General features: G+C 33.8%; 2 protein-coding genes across 2 annotated transcripts; one reads left to right on the forward strand and one right to left on the reverse strand.

Annotated features, from left to right (window-relative positions):
• Positions 1 to 732: 732 nt before the first annotated feature.
• On the reverse strand, positions 733 to 2,696 carry LOC102595991 (UNC93-like protein 1). The gene is made up of 2 exons (XM_006347475.2): positions 1,187 to 2,696; positions 733 to 1,101 (listed from the first exon to the last, which is right to left on the reverse strand). The coding sequence occupies exons 1-2, from the start codon at positions 2,359 to 2,361 to the stop codon at positions 846 to 848; spliced, it is 1,431 nt and encodes a 476-aa protein (XP_006347537.1). The 5' UTR covers positions 2,362 to 2,696; the 3' UTR covers positions 733 to 845.
• A 6,864-nt stretch (positions 2,697 to 9,560) lies between these two features.
• On the forward strand, positions 9,561 to 24,679 carry LOC102596319 (endonuclease MutS2). Its single transcript, XM_006347476.2, has 20 exons — positions 9,561 to 9,904; positions 10,111 to 10,236; positions 10,407 to 10,574; positions 10,657 to 10,740; positions 10,936 to 10,986; positions 12,286 to 12,342; positions 12,526 to 12,608; positions 13,808 to 13,931; positions 14,008 to 14,067; positions 14,771 to 15,013; positions 16,048 to 16,131; positions 16,223 to 16,370; positions 17,223 to 17,350; positions 19,393 to 19,440; positions 19,567 to 19,697; positions 19,781 to 19,863; positions 20,775 to 20,878; positions 22,462 to 22,532; positions 23,339 to 23,637; positions 23,788 to 24,679. Exons 1-20 carry the CDS (start codon positions 9,638 to 9,640, stop codon positions 23,943 to 23,945), a joined length of 2,517 nt encoding a protein of 838 aa, XP_006347538.1. The 5' UTR covers positions 9,561 to 9,637; the 3' UTR covers positions 23,946 to 24,679.
• The last annotated feature ends 49 nt before the right edge of the window (positions 24,680 to 24,728 follow it).

Consider the following 24,728-nt stretch of genomic DNA (forward strand, 5'->3'; position numbering starts at 1 on the left):
AATAACGTTTTATATCTGTTTACCCTGTCAGATTTTTGTCTTTTTGTTATTGATTTTTTTTAAAATAAAATATAACCTAAAACGTTATTGAGAACTACGTTTATACTAATTTTGTAAAATTTCAAAAAAACATACTATTTTGATGAATTGATTTTAATAATGGCCTACTTTGGTAAAAAATTCCACTATGGGAGTTAGTCATGTCTGAAGTTGTCGGTAAATGGAAAAAGCCTTATCCTATAAGAAAAAATGAATAGTGCTGAATTAGAACATTAAAACAGGACTAAATTGGTCCTACCTGCTCCTAGGGCAGATCAATGGAAGAAGAGAAAAGTCTCGAAGGCGGAAAAGGAAATGAAGGAGTGCAGTTTGTTCGAGAAATTTCAATTAATCATTTTATCTTTGTACTGATTCACGTCAACCCAATAATATAACAGTCGCGTTGTGCTCCTCATCAGCGCAGAACAAATTTGTAGAAACTGGTATACGCCAGCAGAATATTGAATTTACCAATGTGTATCGGTTTCTGCATATACTATAATGTTTAGAGGTCGATCTTTTAAGGTAGCCGCCCAATGTATTACTAGATTCCAGGAAAGGAAATTGAACAAACAGTTTAAAGCCTATACAATTTGGAGATACTAGATAGAAAGCAATCTTATCATTTCCTCATTTCTAGAGCATGCAAGAATATTAAAAAATAAGAATTAATTAATTATTGGAGAAAGAAGACGATTAAGCAAACATTAGCAAAGAAATTTCACTGTGGTTGATAGTCCACAATTTACAGAACAGTTCTTTAAACTCTACTATGGTAGTAATGACTAAATTATAAATTCTGTAAACTATTCCTTATTGGGGTAGTCCACTGTAGTACTAATGTCGCGGTTTGAAGTAATGGCGACTTCCTTAGTTGCTCCCTCTTCATCTTTGTTATCATCCTTCACAGCCAATACTACAAGAGCTACCAGTAATGGGAAACTAATGGTGGTTAACGCCCAATTCGCGATAAGCTGGTTTATGAATGGGACATTATGTGAATCGACTTGCCAAGCAACGGCTCCCCCTGCACTTTGTATTCCTTTATAGAAGCCAGCATACCTGTGAATATAAACAAATCCAATTTTAACCAATACTGATAATCAATTCTGTTTCTCATAAGCATAAATTGAAATCGAAAATTTACCTGCTGAGAACCTCAGAATCATCTGCCAAGGCTCCTATAACCCAATACACCATGCTTTGAAACATGGCATCGAGTAATCCATAACTAAAATACAACACGAATGGACCTGCAAATTTAGAACCATCCTTGAAATCCAGTAACACTATGTGATTAGGTACATCATCATGGGAATATGTAAGCTGTTTCACGAACCCTCCGCCCCAAATTGCTGTTGAAAGCAGACCAACAACAATAATACCAACCAATCCCCTAGCCTTTCTGCTCTTAAAACTGTAGTCCATTATGGACCCGATCAACACCGAACCTATCATCTGTGCACCCCAATAGAACACATTGTTCAAACCCCTTGTCCTCAAATTGAACAACACCCCATTAACATTATTGAACTGGTAAGTATAAAAGAAGTTACTAGCCCACGAGGCTGGAACCATCAACAGCATCTTCCAGTTGCCGAACAGTTTGAGAATTTGAATTAATTCCACAGACACACTGGAGTACTTAATATTAGTACACGAAGAACCATCGTTTCTAATGACCTTACTAGGATGCAAAATCGCTAAAGAAAGAAACGTTCCGATGACCATGAAGACCATAAATCCAATATATGTACCATCATTAACAGAGGCCGCGGTAGTTCTATTATAGTTGGACACAAACGGTATAAGACCACCAATAACACCACCCATGTTGAAAATACTCCAAAACATAGAGATATAAGTACCTTTCCTGTCATGTGGCGGGTACGATGTCATAATAGCTCCCTGGGCAGCCCAGAGTAGGCCGGCGCCAACACCAAGGAGGCCGCCGGCCACTACCACAAACGCTTGATGTTTGTGGTGATTGTAGTAAAGAAAAGACCCAGCATACAATATATAAGTTGAACACCCAACAAACAGAGTCTTTTTTGGACCTAAAATGTTGTAAATTCCACCACCCAATATCCCAAAAATAGCGAAAGCTGTGTAGAGTGCGGTGTTGGCGTTGTTAGACGCCGTGTGGTCGACTTGACCAGCACCACCCATTCCAGAGAGCGCATTGAACATCCCTGGACAACAAAAACATACTAATCCAATCAAACAAACCTGAACCAGTGGCGAATTGTACCTGAAAATTGAATTGTTGGGAGGTGAATTAGGTAACCCATTTCCATTTCCTTCATCTGCGTAAGAACCCATAACGCTTTGGCCTGTGAGAGTCTCAAATTAAAACGGATCAAAGATGAGAAAAATGGATCCTCAAATTTGGGAATTTGGATTAATTGGGAACTTTGAAAGCAAGGATTGGATGAATTGAAAAACTTGCTGTTTTTGTTGGATAACAAGTTTAATTAACATTCTTTTTATAGTGTGTCATATTCATAAATCATACTACTAACTGCAGGTGTATTTCTTATTTAAAATTAACAACTGGGCCTCGGAACTCGGAAGGATTGATTTCGATGACAATTGGATAAAAATGGGTGCTTTGCTGGCTATATAGTTAATTACGGGCCCTTATAATTAAGTGTAGATAAAACAAATGGTCTCCAATTATCACGGCTAATTTGATTCCGATGTTCCACAATGATCCCAACCCAGAAGTTCCAGATTCATTATTAACTTTTTGTTTTTTGTCGATGAGTAGCACGATTTTTTCTGAATATAATAATAGCTTTAAAATGTCACCTTCGTTAGTACCCTCGTAAAGTAATAGGCAAGAAAATAATTAGAGAGCTATGGTTTGTAAATAGTCAATGGTTTTTTTAAATTATTTTTTTTTTCCAGGATTTTAAATTATTTTTAAGATTGTTACATTAAGGCAGGCCTGCCAATCTGCATTGGGTCCCGGATTAGATACTAGTATAGTTTTTTATTGGATTAAATTTTAGGTAATAAAAAAAGTGAGGAAATTCCTTTGAAGACAGAATATTGAATTTTAAGTGTGTAATACGATTTAAAACCAAGTGGATCATATGATAATAAAATGATCATTTTTATGTTCGCTGCATTATTAAGATTCAAAGGAATCCTAAATGTTCCTTATAATTATAATTTTTCAACTTCTTTAACCAAATGTTTTTACATACAAGATTTAGCGTGACTGATTTTTATTGTAAATTTGAACTTAGAATTTTTCAAAAATAAAAGTTATATATTTAAAAACTTCATAAAAATATTATGTCATAATAAAGGTTGGAGTAAAAATAAAGTCATAATAAAAAATATTTTAAAAAATAGCATCATATAGATACAAAATTAGGGAGTTTACCACGTCAACTACCCCTAGACTCCTCTCAATGAATAATTAGCTTTCACATTAATTTCGTATTATCTTTTGTTATTCATAGATTAGGACCTGAGAATTAGGACCAACTTAACTATTTTCCCTCTTTTGGCTATTAGGAATCTATAAATCTATAAATCTATATAAAGCCAAATATGAAAACGCTGATGTGGCACCTCCCAATGGCCTCTATTAGTATTTATCTATTTTGTCAATTTTTTGAGCTTTTATCTTATTTTTAATTACAAATTAAAAATGCATTCATGATATAAGAAAAAGAAATTTAACTCCTATAATTAAAAACTTGTGTAACAGCTAAATAAATTATGGTACAATTAAGATACATCATAAACATAATAATTAAGAAATTGTGTAACGACTAAATAAATAATGGTACAATTAGGATACATCATAAACATAATTTCTTCAATAAAATTATTATTAAATAATAATAAAATTAAGTCATTGATTAATTAACTCAATGAAAATGGCAGTAACTAGAATATGAATGTTAATTTTGCTATTTCAATATAATTGATTGACTAAAAATTTGTACTAATTACGGAAGTTCAATAATTTTTTTCTAATTGCAAAATTAATGAAAAGTTACCCACTTAATTCTTTTAATTACACCTCTTTTTCTCCCTCAATTGTAACTTATATCTCATTCAAACCCATTAAACCCCTTTGATTACTCCCCAATCATTCAACTTAACCATCCATATATTCTGCAATCTTTTTCCACAAATTATAAACATGGGAGAAGGTAATCATAATGATATGTATTCTTTTTTTTCTGATTATGATTTCAAGGAAGCAAATACAGTTTTATGTCAATACTCAAATTGAGAACAATATTTGGCTTTATTTTATTTTTATTGTTGTTGTTTATTTTGATCATAAATATGTAAATGATATTTCTTTTTGTCAAAATATTACTATCTTATAAAGTTATTTATTTTTTCAATTTTGAAGGTTGTTTCTTCCTCTACACCATGTTTGTTCACTTCATGGGGTTCCTATAGAGAGGAAGATTAAATTCTTAAACAAAGTAGCATCTACCTAGAGATAAAATTTGGTATTTGTCTGTAAGTTTCTTGCTTAATTTTATTCTGATACATTGTCTTATTAAAGTTTATACAAGTAAAATTCTAATAGTTCTTTGTTATATATCCATCAAAAATGAAATACTTGACTTGCTAATTTTACAAACTCCTATTTGAATATAATTTTCATGATATATCCATTTAATTTTTTGGAAGATATGACTGAAATTAGATGAAAAAGATTAATAAAATTATCTTATTATTGTAAAAATTAGAAGAAGTTAACCTTTTATTTGTTTTTATATATATATATATATATAGACACACACTCATTGAATAGTTATACATTTAATTTTAGTTTTACATTTTTATTCCTATGTATTCATTGAATTATTTTAATTATCTAAATTTTAATAAGTTCCACCTATAATATATAATGAGAGATATACTATGAAAATTCTTATATAAATGATTGTACTTAAAAACAAAAATATATATGTTTTAAATAACCCAGATGTATATATTGGTGTGTGAAATAATGCTAAAAACATGTTTTTAGTATTTTTCTTTCATATAAAAAAGAGTGGCATTTTCTAAATTCATTATTAAAGTAAGATATAACTTATAATACACAAGAAAATACATAGAAGTGAAATCAATATATATTAAAAATAAGTGTATATTTTGATTTATTGCTTAATATTACAGTTTTTAAAAATTTGTATCGATCTAAAAATTACAAATAGAACAATTGATATAACAGTGTTATGAACGGAGTCCCTAGAAAAAAATGTAAAGTTATTTGTTGAAATTATAAAAATTAAAGCAACATAAGTATTTTTTCATCTCATTTTATTTATTTTTTGTTAAATTTAAAAACTAAAATACTTTAGTGATATATCTTTTTGACCAAGAACTACAATTATTATTTTCTGGTTTCTATTTTTTCTTCATTTGTGTCTATTTTTTCTTCATTTGTGAGCACTTGAACTCACAAATATCCACAAATAATGATAAAGATAACCTTACTTTCCTAACAATCAAGAAGAAAAAAGCATGTTGATTAACATACTTTTCAAATACATAGTTGGGCAGACAATTAATCTCTTCCCCAATCAATGTGAAACTTCGACCCACTCTAACAAATACAATTTCGATCAAATATAGGTCCATCACCTAATGAAACTTATACTACACAAAAGTAACAACATGTTATCATGGTAAAGTGTCTAATATGAAATGAATATGATTCACAACAAATGATAGCATATTCTTATCTTTAACTCATGGAAAAGGCAAACCAAGCAACGGATGAAGACGTTGAGTTTGTTAACCATTGTTTTTGCTCTCAATACACTATTTTATGAAGGAATCCTTACCAGATCACTATGAAACTTTACAATGACAAAAGAGACTTATTGATAACTAATACATTTGCATTTTCCTCTAGAAAACTTTCAATATGGGAAGGAGGTATATATGGATATACGAAAAGAACAATAGAAGACGTGGGAACAAGATATTGACAAGTGTTCGGAAGATTGTGCATTCATTTTATATTTTTCTCTTATGTTTTTAGTGATTAAGATCATAAAAATGATGTTGTGTTATTTATTGTAGTTACATTCTCTCTATCATTTCTCTTTATTTTGTATATTATATAAATTTTTCATTGTTGTAAGTTTATAATTTATGGTTCAAAATAGTAATTTATGACTTTGTTGGGAGTCAACTAACTACTAATTAATACTGGATAAGTATATATTGACATCTTATTATCTTTCATAATTGCGCGAAACGCGGACAAATTCACTAGTTACTAAATAAGTCCTAATCCTTTTCTTTATTTTCTTTTCTATTTGAGCCATATTTTGTGATATTTTGGTAAATTTGTTATCTATAATTTTTATTTAATGCTTTAAATACCTTTTGAGAGTTAAGTCCTACTTAGTTATTTTCCCTTGTTTGGATACTATGAATTATGTCCCATTTCTTTTTCATTTTTTCTATTTGTGATCTTTTGGTATATTTGTTACGTCTTTTAATGCTCTGATTTTTTTTTTTTTTTTTTGTTCGTCTTTTAATGCTCTGTTTTTTTTTTTTTTTTTTTTTGACAGTCAAGACCTACCTCCTATTTATTCATTTGTGTCATCTTTTGTAGTAATGTTTTCTTAAATCTGTTGTGTAAATTTAACTCATATTTGGTAAATTCGTAAAGTTTTTTTTGTTCCGTGTTGAAATAGAACCTTAATTCATTACTTATTATTAGATTTTAGATTAGTTAGTGCTTAGATATTAGTATTAGATGAGATTTTACGAATATTTTATTACCTTGGACATTTTATAAAAGGTGTTAGATAAATAACGCCAAAAAAAGTCAAGAGATCCATACACCACTAGTATTTATTGTTGTATTGACTTGTAAATAAATTTACCAAGCTCCAAAGTCGTTCACGTTATTCTTTTTTTCCTTTTTAGTTGTTCAGATTATTCCACAGGTAAAATGAAAAAAGGGACAACTGAGATAATGAGATATATAAAGTCTACTTATTTTAAATTCTAATCAGCTAAACTAATTATATTCATAAACTTGGTGATCAATGTTTGTTTATAAAAATAGTGTATTATTACATAGGGATATAATAAGAGAAAATGAGTAAAAGAATTGCGAGACAATCAATTTTTTGCCAACAAAATGAAAATCTAGATAGTTACTAACTAGTTGAACTACTTCAGATATTTATGTTCAAACATTTGAAAGAAAATAAAAAAGAGAGGAGGAAATTGAGGGAAGTGAAGGGATGGCTAATCAGAATGCTAAGCTTGCGTTTGGATATATTCCATATTATAATTTAAAATTATGATTTCAAATCTTGGATATGTGATTTGAAATCAACATTTTATATCCCAAATTCGTTCAAGAAAAATATGATTTGAAATTTTAAATCATGATTTCAAAATTTTCAAAATGCAAAACTTAATTCATTAGTTTATATTTTGTAAAAAATGAGGCCATCATTTTAAATTTTGCAAAAAATGACTTATGCTTGACATGAGAAGAAATTGTTCGTATCATAAAAAAAAAGATTATGGTATTAAAAAACAACTAGTTACTATCAATGGTGGAGCCACCTTATCATTAGGGGTTCATCCGAACCCCCTTCCGCGGAAAATTATATTATATTTACATGGTTAAGATATTTTTTTAGGTATATATAGTAGATGTCGAACCCCCTTCGGCTATATTATGTGTCTATTTCTTCATATTTTGAACTTCCTTATCGAAAATTCTGACTCCGCCACTGGTTATTATCATTGTTGACTAGTGAATCTTTTTAAAATATTAAATATGTATCTGAAAGCTTGTAATCCTAAACATTTATTTAATGAAAGGAACATGCAAGCTATGCAATTTATCAACACGGCACCTTTGGATATTCCAACATCTTATTTATGAACTATGATATACTCATTTAGTAAGATTGTATAAGAATCGGAGAAATTACGAAGAAAAAAAATACAACTTAAAAAATCTCAATTACATATCTAAATACAAATTAATCTAATTTCATTTCATGATTTCACGTCACATTCAGAACTACCTATTTTCCAATAGGTCTGGTAAACGTTGTTATCATTTTTAATTGCCACAACTGGCAAATTAAATTTGGTATACAAGAGAAAAGTTATCATGTCATTTTATCGAGAAGGGGATATATATTATTGTGATCAACGACAGAAATCTTCCAGATCAGGTTTTGAACATTTTGCTAGTGGCCGTATTAGGCCAAAACTGAAAAGCCAACTGCCAGCCGGCCGGCCGCTAAGAATTTTCCCCTTACCTCGATGATACGTTAATCAGGAATCGCTTGATAAAGTATAAAAACAATGCTAAATAAAAAATATTAATAATGCTTGCACCTAGCAATAAGCATCACAAGAATGCCAGTCTGATGCTAATTAATACATATAACTGACTTTTAGTTGGATCTAAAAAAAAAAAAAAGATTAATCATAGAGTACTAAATATTTGTTTATGACTCAATGCAGATATTCCTTATGTTTTAAACGCCTGCACCATTTATATTATGGAAATTCTATACAAATAGATTGACTGAGTTATGAATACATCATCTGTGTATTTTAAAATATTACACTCATATCTTTTATATTATGAAAATTGTATACAAATATAGTAAGTTAGTTATAAATTCGAGTCTTTTTAATTTTTGCAAAATGCAAGTTATCTAAGCACCAAGCCAAACATGTCTAGATTTTAGTCCAACTCATTGATTAAGATTTAAAAGTACCAAAATACCACCCTAAGTGGAAAGTAAAGAAATCCGCACACAAAAAAATGAGTTTAATTAGGGTAATTTAAGGGTAGATAATTTATGCCCACCTAAATTGAAAGTGATTATAAATGCTATAACAAAACTTCGTAAGGAAGTATCATGAGAACTGTATGAAAATTAAATTATGTATCAACAAGCGAATAAAAAATTTACTGTAAATCACAAATTTCAAGTTTGACAAAATTTTTTTTATTTAATTTGACATGACATGCTGGCTGGGTGTCATTATGTTAATAAAACAATAATTCAGTCCTTGTTTATTAAAAAAAGCAAACATTTTGACTCATATACTAATATGAAAATCCTACACACAAAAATTATGTGATTCCCTATACCAAGGAAAGCATACTATCCCCTATATTTTTTGTAAGAAAGTATTGAAAGTCCGTATTATAATGGAGATTCAACGCTAAAATAAAAGATCATCCAATTAAATAAATAAATGAAAATTCAAAGCAGAGAAATAAAATGCAAACAAAAATAAAAATGAATACTTCTTAAATAAGAAAATATTTAATATATTGTCTAGATAGCTTGATCACCTACTATATCATCTCCATAGGGACTTGTTTGGATATGATATCAAATTATAATTTGAAATCATGTGGATTTGATGGGCTAAAAATGATATGGGCCGTGGGCTTAAACCATGATCTTCAAGGCCCAATTGGCGTGTCTCAATCTTACTGAAGTCTATCCCGTTTCCCGCAATCTCTCTCCCCGCCACTGGTGCTTTTGTCACTCTCTCTGCAAATCATCTGTTCGAATTATCCATTTTCAAATGCATAATGCTCCTTTCAGTCTCACTGTTTCCCAATTCATCATCGTCATTCGCCACCGTAGCATTCGCTTTCCCAAAAGTTCACGGCGTTTTCAGGCCGTCCATTCGATTTAAGGTCCATGGCTTCCTGAACAAACCACTGGAATCGAGCTCTGGACCGGCCTCCAATCAACCATCGGTAATTCTAGACAGTCTCAGGGTCCTCGAATGGGACAAATTATGCGATTCTGTTGCTGCCTTCGCCGGTACTTCCTTAGGCAAAGAAGCTCTCAAGGTTAACTCTTCGTGTACTTTCGTTTTTTTCACTTTTCCTTCTGTTTGATTGAAGAATGAACTAATTACTTTAGCTCATTATATGTGTGATTTTGTATATGTGAATGTGTGTCTGTATATGCATGTGTATCGTATATGTATACGGTTATGTATTTATGTGTATATACTTAAAAATACAGGATTCTCAAAGGAATTGTTGTGGTGCAGGAACAACTAGGTTATTTGAATCAAACATTTGAAGAGAGTCTCGGACTCTTAGAGGAAACCAATGCGGCTGTGGAGATGAATAAGTACGGTGCCATGGTGGATTTTAATGGCATTGATATTGAGCTGGTAGGTCCTTAACTTGGTTTATTGATCCTGTGGTGTGCTGGTTTTGTTTGAAACTTTAGTTTGCTTCTGTGTAAATCTAAATGAATAATCTGGGGAAACTCATTGTTGTTCAAGTTCCTGGTTAAATTGCGAGATGCAGAATGATGTTGTCTGTTTCTCTATCGTTGAAGGTTAAAACTGCCATACGGGTTGCACGCCGAGGTTTTCCTGTCAGTGGGACTGAAGCATTGAATGTTGTAGCACTACTGCAGTTTGTGGAAATGCTGCAGGCAAATGTCAAAGCTGCAGTCAAGCAAGATGCAGAATGGTATCAGTGCTTTATGCCTCTCACAGAAATGGTAATAAAATTCTGGTAACAATGAACTTTTCAGCAATCATATATGGTGCGTTTGTTCCAATTATTTTCTATTTTTACTGCAGATTATGGAACTAACCATAAGCAGATCACTAGTGAGGTTCATACAACAACTAGTTGATGAAGATGGCTCTGTCAAGGATTCTGCGGTCTGTCCTCATCTTTTATGAACAGCTTTGATATTTCTGCAGTTTTAACTTTTATTTTAAGCTTCTCAGAGGCCGTAACACAAGTCACTTCCTTACATTTTCTTCTGCATCTTCTATACACATGCATTGACTCTACTATTTGCTGTAGTTATATTCTACTGTATGAGTCTTATTAATATTACTTTATGGTTTTAGAGCTCTGCCTTGAAACAATCTCGTGATCAAGTTCGCCTTCTTGAAAGAAAGGTAGACTTCATTCTTCCTCCTAATTGACTGTTCTTCAGCAAATTTGGTGGTTATTACTTTTCAGAAACTTCTTTCCCTAGAAAATATCTTCTATATATAATTTGTAATTTTTTATCAGCCAGTGTATATTTATGCTCTTTTCCTTCATCTGTTATTCGTCTGTTCATAGGTGTGATCGCGTTGGTCAGAGTAAATTTTAAAATCAAAGGCTAGTTTTTAACTTTATTATCATGTTGTGTGCATCCTCTTAAAATGATGGGATGAACACTGTTATGTTGTTAATTCTTTAACTGTTACGAAAGAAAGTCAGTAAATCATGTGGTTGCATGTCTGAGCTGACTGCCTTAATATTTGACAGACAATGGAGACACTGAAGGTCATAAATCCGTTTTACCAACAGCCTGTAGGTTGTTACCAAGGCTTATACCTTTTCAAATCTAGAATCCCCTTATTCCAGTTTGAATTGTTATCGAATTCATACAACTTGGCAATATATTTGGCAAACATCCCAAGTTCCCAAATACTAGAAAAAACTAGCATTTGGAAATTTTTAAAAATTACCCCAAACTTTTATATTTTGTAAGAAACACCCATCATTTATTAATTCCAACTAATATTTATCTACCTCCTCCGGAAAAGTTTGACTTATAAGTTGAGTGACAAGATTGAGAAAAAAAGAACAATTTGTTTTTAATGAGTTATAATTCCAACTGAATTAGTGACAAGTTTGAATATGCGATTAATGTATTGCTCTTGCCCATATTGTTATTTTGTTATTGTTGATTGTTATCAATTATGTTATAAGGTTATTTTTTAACGGAACATGTTCATTATAAGATAATAATACAAATTTATGGGTATAAATCATATTTTTTGAAATAGTCAAATATTCTTGGGAAAATTTGTGAGCAAACGCATGGTGAAACTTCACAAAAACTTCACCCAAAAATAACTTACCAAGAATATTTGGAAATTTGTGGCCAAACGCTAGCTTAATACTTCCAAGATTTTAATCTATTTTCTCTGCGTATGTAGTAGGCACGTTAATAAAGTTTGGTTGTTCTTTGACACGAGAACTTCTAGAAAATGATACAAGGACTGCAGGAATTATCTATTTGGATATCTTTAATTAAAGCAGCACTTCTTACAAATGTCAGGAACCATTTGCCTCTTTGTTGTATTTCTGTTAGGGGAATTCCCACTTTGCTGGCTGGGTGTGAGATTGACTACGCTGTTGATGTGTCCTGCACCACACTCCCTGCTTGGACATTAACGCATTGCATTCTCTTGTATCTTCAGTTATACCAGTTGATGGAAAGCATAATCAGGAACGGCATGGAAGAAGCATCTGCTATGGTAATCTGTCCTTTGTCCTATTCATTAGTTTCCAACTGTACAACCTTAAGTCACTTTGATAACCAACTGGTTTTCCACATATTATTAAGAAACTTAAGCTCTGAATGTGGTAATGAAATAAAACAATTTCTCTACCTTTCTGGCTTTATCATAGCACCTTGTGAACCTGATATTCTTTCTCAGGAAGTGAGTGAAATTGATGGCAGATGGTGCATTAGATCAGGATTTAATCAGCGAACGAGCTTTGAGGGGCTACTGTTATCCAGGTGTGTTAATATCTTAAAATCTCCTACTTATTGGGGCTTATGTAAATAACTTTGTATAATGTTTGTACATTTTGTTTTATGTCATTTTCTGTCTCCATCTCGAAAGCTCTATATAGGTAATGAACTTGCTAAGCAGAAGTTTGTGACACCATAAATTAGGAAATGACAAGAATTACTGCTTTGAGTAAATTCCACAATTCATGAGAACTTATCAGAAGCTCTGCTGCTGAAATTGAGTTTGAATTGTTCATTTCTTTCCTGGAATTGGAACAGTTTTTTGGCTTAGTCATTCTACTTTTGTGGTTGATTTTTTTGAAAAATTAAAACAGGTGCTTATAAACAAGACATCTCAAAACCTTCTGGTATGGCATTATCTGAATGACCAATTCATAAATAGTTCTAATCTTCTGAACTACTGTTTGATAGCTTGTAAGATTTTATTGCACAAAAACTGAATAAATCCCTTTTACAAGTTGAAGACAAACAATTAGGGAACTCTTGGAATGGCATTCAATCAGCTATATAAATTATGATGCTGTTAAAAAAAGTTCACAAATTTGATTGTCTTACGTTCTCCACAAGTGCACCAAAAATAGCATGATATTTCCAGTAGGGGATGCGATACTACTCTTTCATGATCTATTTCTTCCACTCCTAATAGTTGTGGGCTTACTCTTTTTCAAAAGGTAAGTACTATTGATGTAGAAAAAAGATTAAGCAACATAGAACTTGGGAAGCTCGGATTCGGTCAAGATCCGAACAACAATGAGCACGCAACGACTAGTAAAAGGGGAGAAAGTTGACTTTGCCCTGACTTTCTTTACAAGAGTTTCTATGAACCATAACAGGGCCTCATAACCTCATTGATGTAAAAACAAACAGCTCTAAAAAAGTGCGGTGATTATATCCAAAATTGTTGTAGGATTACTTTCTGTAAGATGTGGCCCTTGGGACCAACTGAACCCCAGAAGCTAGCTCATGAGGGAGAATTCCGCAAGTCTATTTAAGGAGACTACTAGCGCATTTTCCAATTAATGTGGGACTGTAAATAAGCTATTGTTCCCCTTAGTTAAGCCTAATGTTATACAAGTTTGGTGAAAAGAAAAATATGCTGCTAGATCACCATGGATAAGCTTGACATTATTCAGGTCATTAATGCTTCACCTGTATAGTATTATTCATCACCTCTGAGCTTTCAGTGCTTCAGGTACTGGAAGTGTTGTCGAACCTCTCTCAGCAGTTCCATTGAATGATGCACTCCAGCAAGCTAAGGCATCTGTGTCAAAGGCTGAGGCTGATGTGCTCCTGAAGATAACACAGAAAGTTTGTTTAACTAATGCCCCCTCCCCCCCTTGTGTTGTCATACACGGAAATTAACCAGTTTTTTATTTCTACACAGATGCAAGAAGAAATTGATTACATTGAAAGCATTTTCAGCATGATGGTTAGGCTGGATGTGGTAACTTTCTTGTACCTCTGATTATTTCTTTTCTAATTTTGTTTTCTTTTAATATCTGTATGTTATTTAAAAGACAGGATCCATGTGTTTATTTTTACAATAGATGATAACCAAAATGAGCTTCGCATCGGTGGGAATAGATTTTGAAATGGGTTCACAAGGCTCTGGATCCTACACTACTAACAACTTCAGCTTAAGTGTGTTTATTAGCGAGAATGAGATCTAATTGGGTGAACAAGTATGGAATACTATAAGTTGTTTAGTGGCTAGCATTGGGGCACTCAAGAATGATCCTGTTATACCTTACTGATTGGAGTACTAATTGTTGGAGCAGATATGCTATGCCAATTGTGACTGTTGCCATTTCTTTATAAAATGTCATAATATGACTGCTAACATCTGAATAATTAAAAGTTCCCACAAATATTTATCGTTCCACTCTCTTTATCAAAAAAAATATTTATTGTTCCGCTTTGTTCATATGTTAGTTTCTCCAACTCAGAGCCTTAACAATTTCAAAATTTGTTCGGCCTTACCATCTGAGGCCTACTCTAGTTTAATGCTCTTTGATCTATTATGTCAAATAGAACATTGTTCACAAGTTGACCATTTAGTGGGACTTATTTGATGTCACGTATATTAAGTGTTTATTTTATTTGGTTACTGATGTTGTTCATTTTCATTGTCATTCCCATATCTACAGATCAACGCTAGAGCACAATACAGTCTTGCATTTGGAGGTGCTTGTCCAGATTTATTTTTGCAACAAGAACAGGATAGCTTTGTAGCTACTGATGCTTCATTAGACGCAAGAACCTCAGTGGCATTGCATCCTACACGGAAGAAATGGACAGTGTATCTGCCAAAAGCTTATCATCCTTTATTACTTCAAAAGCATCAGCAGGCTCTACAGAAGGCCATGAAAGATGTCAAGAATGCCAATGCGGTAAGTCACTCTCCATATCACATGCAGATGGAACACGGAAAGCTGTTAGATTCTCCTAGCATTTCAAAAGCTCCCTCTTATAGCCTGTCTTTGAGATATGGACAGATTTCAACATAATCAGAGAAAAAAGATTATCCATAAGTTCCCTATATGAATCTCCTGCCATTTGAGTTGGAAGCTATAAGAGTGCCGAGACTATTGCCGAGTTCCATGAAATATATAAAATTTTCTATTAAAAGATTCAGTTATTTATCATAATTGTTTTTGTGCCGTTGGAGCTCTTTTTGGATTAAATTAGTTACTTGTATGAGTGTTAAGATCTAGTAAGATCCTGTTGTTAGTGTTTCCTCTTTTTTATTTTGTAATCTTTGCAAAAGGTTTTGTGGGTTTCACTTACCTGGTCAGCTCATATGCCTGGAAGTTGAATTACTACTATGTATGGGTCGGGTGTGGTTGTGGATTCTTTAAGGGTGGGATATGGCTTTTTAGTAAGCCTGTTCAGTATCTATTCCAATTATTATCTTATAGAGCCACCTTACTACCTTCCTTGACCAATTAATGCAACCTGTGAAGTCGATAATATCTGAGGGTGAGGTTCTGGTGAGAATAGAAGTGGCAAGTGGATCTAAGTGGAAATGTTTTTGTATTCCTCTTCGTTTTATTCCTTTAATAGTTATTGGTTTGATAGAGAACTTTAAGAAAGTTTTGTTGGGACAATAAGTTGTTAGAAACTCTTTACTGCTCTCTTTTGGATGAAACAGTTACTGCTGCTGTTAACATCTGGGAATAAGTTTTTAAAGGCCTCAGTAGAATTGTAAATCTAGAGATGCCATGACAATGCATCATAACAGCTTCTAGATGCCATGCTATGTTTGAATAGCCTTTCTTCTCTATTCTATCAGATGCTGGCTCCATTTGTTATATTCTCATAATAATTTTATGGATTCTCATCATCATGATAACTTTGGGGTAATATGCACTTAATTGAATTACTTTGACTTCACTTAAAAATTCAGTTGGTCTTTTGTGTATAGGAAATTAGGAGGAGGAAGCAGCAGGGAGGAAATATTACTTTGAGAAAAGAAACCAATGTGAATTTACAGTCCTTGGAAGCAAAGGTAATTTTTTGAATGTGATCGCTGGCATTTGATGGTTTATGCAAAATTTCCATTGTAAATGAATGAAGTACTTTTAACCTGTTGACTTCAGGTTGCTAAGTTGAAAGAGGAACCACCTGTTCCTGTTGACATATATGTTGCTCACAACACTCGAGTTTTGGTTATAACTGGCCCCAATACTGGGGGTAAAACCATTTGCTTGAAGACTGTGGGTTTGGCTGCTTTGATGGCAAAATCCGGTCAGCACAAGTACTATATATTTATATATTATACTTTGTTCATCAAGTCAACCCAGAAAATGAAAACTTTCCTTGTACCTCAATATATCTACTGGACATTATATATTAAAACATCAAAAGTCATCAGTTACCAGTATCCTATGCAAAGAGGTAATTTAGAACCTATCAAAAATTTGAAACATGCTTAAATTTACTTTCCTGACATCCTCATCCATCTTCGTTTCTATGCCTCAAGATTATCTATTGTTGAATTAGGATTCCCGCCAAATTATTATTATCAGTTTTTCCTGGCCATGTTTCTTGTTCCTCCATAAATCATATGCTACTTATACAAACACAAACTCATTCTCCATTAAGACTTGCAACTTCACAAGTTTTTTTAAAACTTTTTTTGTGAAGATGGTGTCCAAGCCAACTAACACGCCTCGGCCTTTCCACTAAGTACATGCATCCTCCCACTAGTACAAGTTTTGGGTAACCTTGCTAACAAAAGGCTTAGGCAGATAGGAAGAAAAAAACATATGCTATTGGGATCCGACCTTGGTTTTCCATGATCTTCACCTACGCCTCGGCCATATTTATATTTTGTTGGTAATTAGATGCTGCCCAGACCTATTTAAGATTGTGTTTGAGGTCTCCTCTTGGTTCAAATAGATTGAGGAAATTTGGACTTGGTATTCTTTCACTGCTACCCTGCCATGCATTTGTTAATTGCTGTGTTATTCCCAACAAGCATATTAGTAGGTAGTATGCTTTCTAAGAACACGAACTCTAGGTTGTGCACAAAAGTACTTATATTTGTGTAATCTTATATTGAAGTGCATAATTTTTAATGTTAGACTAGATTTGCAGGTCTTTATGTGTTAGCATCAGAATCAGTGAAGATCCCTTGGTTTGATTTTGTATTTGCTGATATTGGTGATGAACAATCCTTATCCCAATCACTGTCTACCTTCTCGGGGCATCTGAAACAAATTAGTGTAAGTTAAATGAAGTTCCCTCTGAAATTTCTGGGCCTTTTTACTAGCCTGACATGATGTGGCCAAGTTGACTTTTCACTTCTTACACTTTTCCTTGATGATGAATATTCGAAGCTATTTATAATCAAGAAATTATCTAGATTATAGTATAAAGGCTCTTGTTTAATTTAAATATCGACCACAATCCTGGTATATGGTTCCTCTAGTGTAGGATCTATATTGCAGCTCTCCAGGAGTAAAGCACATAAATTGTAATAATGCAAAGGAAGTGTCAGCATTAGCTTAAGTACACATGTTACATTACATCAACCTGCTATATTTTATCATGGAACTTTTTGTCAAATCTAGGGGGAAAGAGGAAGGATTTAATTTTGTTTGTTTGAACCTCAGGTAATTGTTAATTATAGACAGTCCCAAGTATGGATAACTGAGGAGGCTTCTGTATTATGTTAACATATGTCAAATTCACTTTTGAACATGAATGGAGAAATTAAACTTTTGCGTGTGTGCTACATTTCATATGGTCTATTAGGTGCTATATGAAAGAAAATTGAGAGGCTAAGTTGTTATCAAGTGAAGAAAAAGGGACGAAAGACATTTTAGGTATTGAAGATAACATTGTACCAAGTAGCAGCATAATAGGCCTTCCGGGCCATTTACAGGTATGATAGAGGGACAGTTAATATTGCTGGCCATAGGATGGTGTGATAGGAGCAAAGCAAAAATTTATTGGATCAATATGCGCTAAATTATTCCATATATGAAATATTAGACCTTCTATATTAAATTGATTCTGGCAGAGATGCTTAGTATTTTGAAAGCAAAAGATTTTGACATGATGAATCTGCTGATTTAAGAGTCAGAATTGACAATGAAGAAAGTGAAGACCCAGTCAAGATAGTACGTCTGGAAGGTAGATTCATATTTGAAATGGTATGAGCTTAATCAAGGAAGGTGTATAGTCCTCCTTTTAGAAAAAGGGATGTTACAGAAATGAATAGGAAGAAACAAAGAGGAGGGTCCAAAGTTACAACAGATATAACTGTACTCCATCTGTTTCGAATTTCCCTTGCACAATTTTATATTTTGAGTTTCAAGATGATTAAACTTGTCAACATTTCCAATATGGTTGTTCAAGGGCTTCTCTTTTTAAGATAAAGAACACTTCAGAAAGTTATAAATGATCAAACTGTTAATATCAGGATTCAAAATACTGAAAAGTGTTTGATAACTTATGGGCATGTTAGTCCGTGAAAGGTATCTAGATTGGATGAACTGGGACAAAAGGTGAAAACATTAGGTAATAACTTCTGCTAAATAGTGAACATCCCTGGATAGAGCTACCAGAGAAAACAGATTATACGTTGACGCGATAAAGAAGATAATGCTTGGCTAAGTGGCATGTGATATTTAAGTCGTAACCATGCAGATTCGAACTGCCTAAGCATTATGTATTGCTACTGGGTATACTTACTGAATCAGTTGGTATAGTTATAAGATACTTAATATTATAATAGGTTGTTTCTGCTTCCTAGGAATTCTTTAGCATCCTCCACATGAGGCTGTTGTACAGGCTATCAGCTACCTTGATGGACTGTTTTAGCGGAATTTGGCTCATCAGTACTTCAATGGTTTTATGAATTGCTAGATCTCTTCCCAATATTAGGTTATTTGTTGTCCATGATGCTTGACGATTTTGAAAATATTATCAGGAAATGCTCAACTCCCTTTTCAAATGCTCTTTTGGCTTTTCTTTTACTAAGATCTTCCTTTTCCCAAGGTCAATATTCAAACCAACCTTGTGAATATTTGAGGTTGAATGTTTCATGTAAAATGAAGCATAAGGTTAAACTTATTGTTACCATTCTTTATCAAAGATGAATCCAATTCAGTGCATTTATCAATTAGTTGAACTCTTGAATGTGTCTCTAATGATATCATTGACAGTTATTCTCCAGCTACAGTTAATGTCTATGGCTTTAAGGTGTTCCTTTTAGATCCAAATGCAGAAATTTAATATGATTTCTTGTCCAAATCTGCAGAAAATCCGGTCTCACTCAACAGACATGTCACTCGTGCTATTAGATGAAGTATGTACTTCAGCAGTTGTTCATTTGTTCTTCCAGAGACGCATGCTATGAACAAGTGAAATTATGCATGACATGAATGGACAATTTCCTTCATAAAAACCATAGTGTGTATTCTTCATCTTGTAGGTAGGGGCAGGGACAAATCCTCTAGAAGGAGCTGCACTTGGGATGTCATTACTGGAATCTTTTGCACAATCTGGAACTTTGTTGACTATAGCTACAACACATCATGGAGAACTTAAAACCCTTAAATACAGGTGCTCAATGCTAAGATGGAACTTTTATATGAGACAAAAGGCTTACCTCCTCTAACATCATGGTGCTACAATGTACTTGACAGCAACCATTCATTTGAAAATGCATGTATGGAGTTCGATGAAATGAAGTTGAAACCAACTTATAGGATTCTTTGGGGAATACCAGGTTGTCCTTGTATCCATGTGGTAGTTTCTTGATTAGCTTGGAATTTCTTATATGACTGATCATAGGATGTCATGTTCCTTCTTGTGGCAAAAAGAAGAGAAGAAATGATACTTCTTGCTTTGTCTTAAAAAGAAAAAAGATGCCTCTTTACTCCCAGATCAAATATTGCAGGGCACAATCTCAATGTCACTGAATATTCTTGAAATGCAGTTTTCCTATTTATCATACTTCTCAAGACCTTACACTTTCAATCATTACCAGATATTCCTCAGATAACCTTTTTTTAGCTCATCATAGAGATAGTACCAAGTAAAAGTGTAAAACCATGGTGTACTCCGTATCAATTTGTACGCTATGATTTAGTAAATCACCATGAGTTTTGGGATTGCACAATTCTGTACTAAGTGCAGGCTGTCTATGATAAGTTGTTTATTCTGGTTCATGTTTACCTTGCATTATCTGATACGCAAATTCTTATTCCGTTTTCAAAAACTGGACCTACTCAGTAGTTGCAGAGTCGAGAGCTTTCTTGTTTCAGCGTTAATTTTTTTTATTGTTTCTTGTATTTTGGGCTCTAGCATGTGTTTTAAATATCTTCTTATGCAGTTTCCACATCTGCATAATTCAATTTGATAGATATTTGAACCGGGACTGGGTCAAGCGGATGTACTCATTAACCGGTTGCCTTTTTACGTGACCGGGCGAAAGGGGCTGGGGTCCAATGACGAGAAATCAAGGATAATTGTATATTATTATCCATTGACAAATTTCAGAGGATATTCTCTCTAAAGATGGCACAATTCAAACTTACTATAGATAGTTTTTGATTCTTTGATGTCTTATCATCATGAGGTGATCGTATCATTGATTTTTTGTTAGCATCTCTGATTTTCAGACTTCTCCAACTGCAGGGAGGTCAAATGCAATCAATATAGCCGAAAGGCTCGGGATGCCTGATGTCATTGTGCACAAGGCTCGTGAACTTTATGGAACTGCTAGTGCAGAAATCAATGAGGTACTTGCATATGATACCATTAACTTAGGTATTCAGGATGTTGATACTTGTAATTGATAAAAGATTTGCATGGCATGTTAATAGTTAGCCTTATATTGCTACTGAGCATCCTTTAATTTTTATCGAAAAATACATAAGTTGCTCCTTAAATTTGTCCTAAAAATCATTTACACACCTTAACTTTATGGGAAGCCTCTTACCCCTTAGTGTTGTCTAAAGTGAGTCTAATACCTCCTTGAAAATAAAGAACAAGTCTTGTGCTGGGTCATGTTTTGCACGCGAACCATGTGTCAGTTGCTGCTTTATTATATTTTTCACTGCTTTTCCTTCTTTTTCAGCAGCTTATTACAAAATGAGTCCAAAGTAAGTGATCTTCTCTTTTACTGCCAAACCTTTCGCCACTGCCAAATTATTTACCACTCAAATTGGAAACAACCTTTAGCTATTTGGATTATCATATGATTTCAAAGGCAGATTAGCTTAAAGATCAAACCAGAGTCGCTCATTTCCTTATCTTGCTTCTTGGTTTCTTAGTTTTTTTCAAAAATCAAACTAGATGCAAATTGAGTAGTTATTTTGTATCGTCAGTCTAAAGCTTTGACGGAACCAGTCACAGTTTCCAGCATAACTGACTGTAATACGGGAACTGGGGACTGGAAAAAGCTCCTGCTTGGGGTTCCGAAACGTAATTAATGTCCTGATATTGGACCCAAAAACTGCCGTTATTTTTCTTGGCACCATAAAACCCGATACTTCAGATCCAAAAAGGATAGAGAACCCATCTCGTCGGAAAAAATGGCACCTGGCTAAAAAGAGTTGCTGCTGGCCAGCGTTTAAAAAGGAGATATATCAGACTGAAGGTGGAAGTGAAACGTGTTGTGTAGTGAAGAGAGTGAGGCGGTAAGGTAGTGGCTGTAATTTTGAAATGGTGGTCACTTCGAGTTTTTTTCTAAAAGAAAGCTGGTATGGGGAAGATGGAAAAAAATAAGAGAGTAAAGAATAAGAAATGATTTTTTTAAAAATAATTAATTTGTATAATATCCAATTGAAAAAAGCAACACATGTACTTTTTTTGTCCGCTTTTTAGTGTTCTTTTTCCTTTCACGTGCGTATAGGAAGGGAAGACAATTTTTTGCCACGTTGATTCTCGGGGGTGGTTAATACATAATACTTAGAGCAGGGTGATAGGTCGCCCGTAAAGTTGAAGTGGGTAAATGACTTTTCTAGACAAGATGAATATAATTTCGTATTTTTATTCAATAGATTGCTTACCAAATCCTTGGATTTATTGCCACTTCATAGAAACATATACACCAAGAAATTTGCTGACCTGTAATTAGCTACTGTTGATTTTAGTTTCATGAGTAATTTCAATTGGTTCTCGAAAACAAAAGTTCCTTTCTCATCATATGCTCTTGATAGAATAATGCGCAAGAAAAGTATTTAATTCAAACACAATAATAAGTCATTATGACATCAAATTTGTGCATCTGAACATGCACGAATCTGATTTTCTTAAGCACTTTGATTTGTATTAATTAACAGGTGCTTTTCTAAGACTTTTTGCTAACATTGTAATGCAGGTTATACTTGACATGGAGAGATTTAAGCAGAACTTTCATGAGCAAGTTCATGAGTCACAACGTCTTCTTAAGTGAGGATCCTATGTTACCTTTGCTGATTCCATATACCCTCAGTAATCACCAAAATAGATCTATCCTCCCTTATGCAGTAGTTTTGGTCGTTGAAACTGTTTCAATATTGATTTTGTTCCATTATAGATCTCAATCTTCTCTCCGTTGATAGTTGTTTAGCAAAGGGATCTGATCCAACCAAATCAAGAAGCAACAAGTTAAAAATGGAAATAAATAGCAGCGCTCTATGGCTATCAGATGCCTCATCCTAGTTACTGAGATAGCCTAATACTAGTTGGCCTCTACCTAAACCTAAGATGCTAGAGAGAGAGTGTGTATGGATTGAAAAAAAGAAAAGAAAAGGAAAGATATGGGGTAGTAGAGGGTAGTTGAAATATGGTAACTACAGTAACTCTCACCTGCAAAAGCAGAGAAACAGTGACAAAAGTCTGGCTGGTCTGTGGTTATCAAAAAAAAGTCTGGCTGGTCTGCAGAAGCAGAGAGCAAATCATGAAAGTTATGGTAGTGGGAGGGAGCAGTAGTAATTGGAATGTTCAGACTGGTGGCTGTTTGATGGAACAGATTTCAAGTTGAGTTTGACTTATGATCTATGTTATATATGCTGATGGTGGCTGAAAAATTTAGTGAAAGCAGTTCTAATGAATACTATTACCAGAAATGCTCTTCATAAAAGAAATTACCAGAAGATTTCACATTTCATTTAGGGATTGTTTTTCCCTCGCTGCCTTTTGCTCTTTTTTCTTGCAGTAAACTAACTATCAAAAATCTCATGTTGTGTGTATTTGTTCTCTGCCTTTTGGTTTAGGCTCACTAAAGGCCTCCATCACAAGTTGCTTATTGCCAGAAAAAATGTGAAAGAACACAGCATTAATCAAAGATTCAGAAAGGAACAGGAAATATCTGAAGCAGCTGCAGTAGCACGATCTTCCATTCAAAGGAGAGCACGACAATATCGTGCAATTTCTAGTCAACCATCCCAGAAAATATTGGGAAGTAATGGACACACATCAACTATGAAGAGTGAAGCTAAAGAGGAAAAAGGTGAAATTTCAGAAGCAACTCCTGCTGTGTACTCCCCCAGTACATCCAGGCTGCCTGTTTCAGGTAACATAATTTCTTTCTTCTTTCTTTTATGTGATGATCATTATTGCTTGTCAACGGACAATGGCTTGCTAGCATCTATTATATTTTCTTGTTTTACATGGATCAAAATATCCACTATTGGTTGCAATGATCTGTTTTGCCTATATACAGCCAAGAGGAGGAAACTTCCCAATGTTGGTGATTCAGTCCATGTTCCTTCGCTTAACAAGCAAGCTTTAGTCCTGAAAGTCGATCCTTCTAGAGAAGAGCTTTTAGTCCAAGCTGGTAACATGAAGCTTAAGCTTAAATTAACAGATGTATTGGCCTGAAAGGTGCCCGCACCAGGTAGGTTTTTCATATCTCCATCCTGCAGTGAGAAGTGTCCTTGGGAGTCTGGGACTGGCATTTGAAACCGCCTCCTGCCACCTGCAATTGGTATGATGGGACAGTTAAACTTGCTAAGCGTGAAGTAGGAATGGTCGATTGGTATATTTCCTTACTATCACGTTTAATAATAAATAAGTGCAATGAGCTCAGGATATATCGTATAGCCTGAGCATATATCCAGTTACCGGGATGCATCCCATGCTATTTGACTAGGTACTCTCACAACTGAGATCTAGCATGCCCATAAGGAATTGTACTCGGTTTTCAGCTGCACCACTTTAACGGTGTTATGGCTTTTTAAAAGGATGCCTCGAAGAGAAGGTTCCATCAGAAAATATGCCCAATGTTGGCAAGCTAGCAATAATTTTCAGTTAAGTGCATGGGGTCATATGCAAGGCAGTGTATCAGGCCAAATACAAGATCTCTTTGAGCTCCGGGCTATACTAAAGTTATGGGGAACTTTTGATTGCTCCTCGTTCAGGTGTACTTGTATTTATTTGAGCTTGCTGGATTTGATTAAAGTCAACTACTAGATTCTGGATGACATCAGTTTATTTGAACTAGGTTGACTAGTTGCCTTGATTGGAGTGTACTTATTACTCTAGTAACTTCGTGGTGTACAAAAGCGTACAGATTTTATACTTCTAAATGAAATTTAGATCTAGCTGATTAATTAGTCGCTCTTCCCTAGTTCCCCCTTTAATATTCGACTGCAGCCTAAGAGT

Source organism: Solanum tuberosum, unplaced genomic scaffold, assembly GCF_000226075.1.
Source record: "Solanum tuberosum cultivar DM 1-3 516 R44 unplaced genomic scaffold, SolTub_3.0 scf00093, whole genome shotgun sequence".
Lineage (NCBI taxonomy): Eukaryota > Viridiplantae > Streptophyta > Magnoliopsida > Solanales > Solanaceae > Solanum > Solanum tuberosum.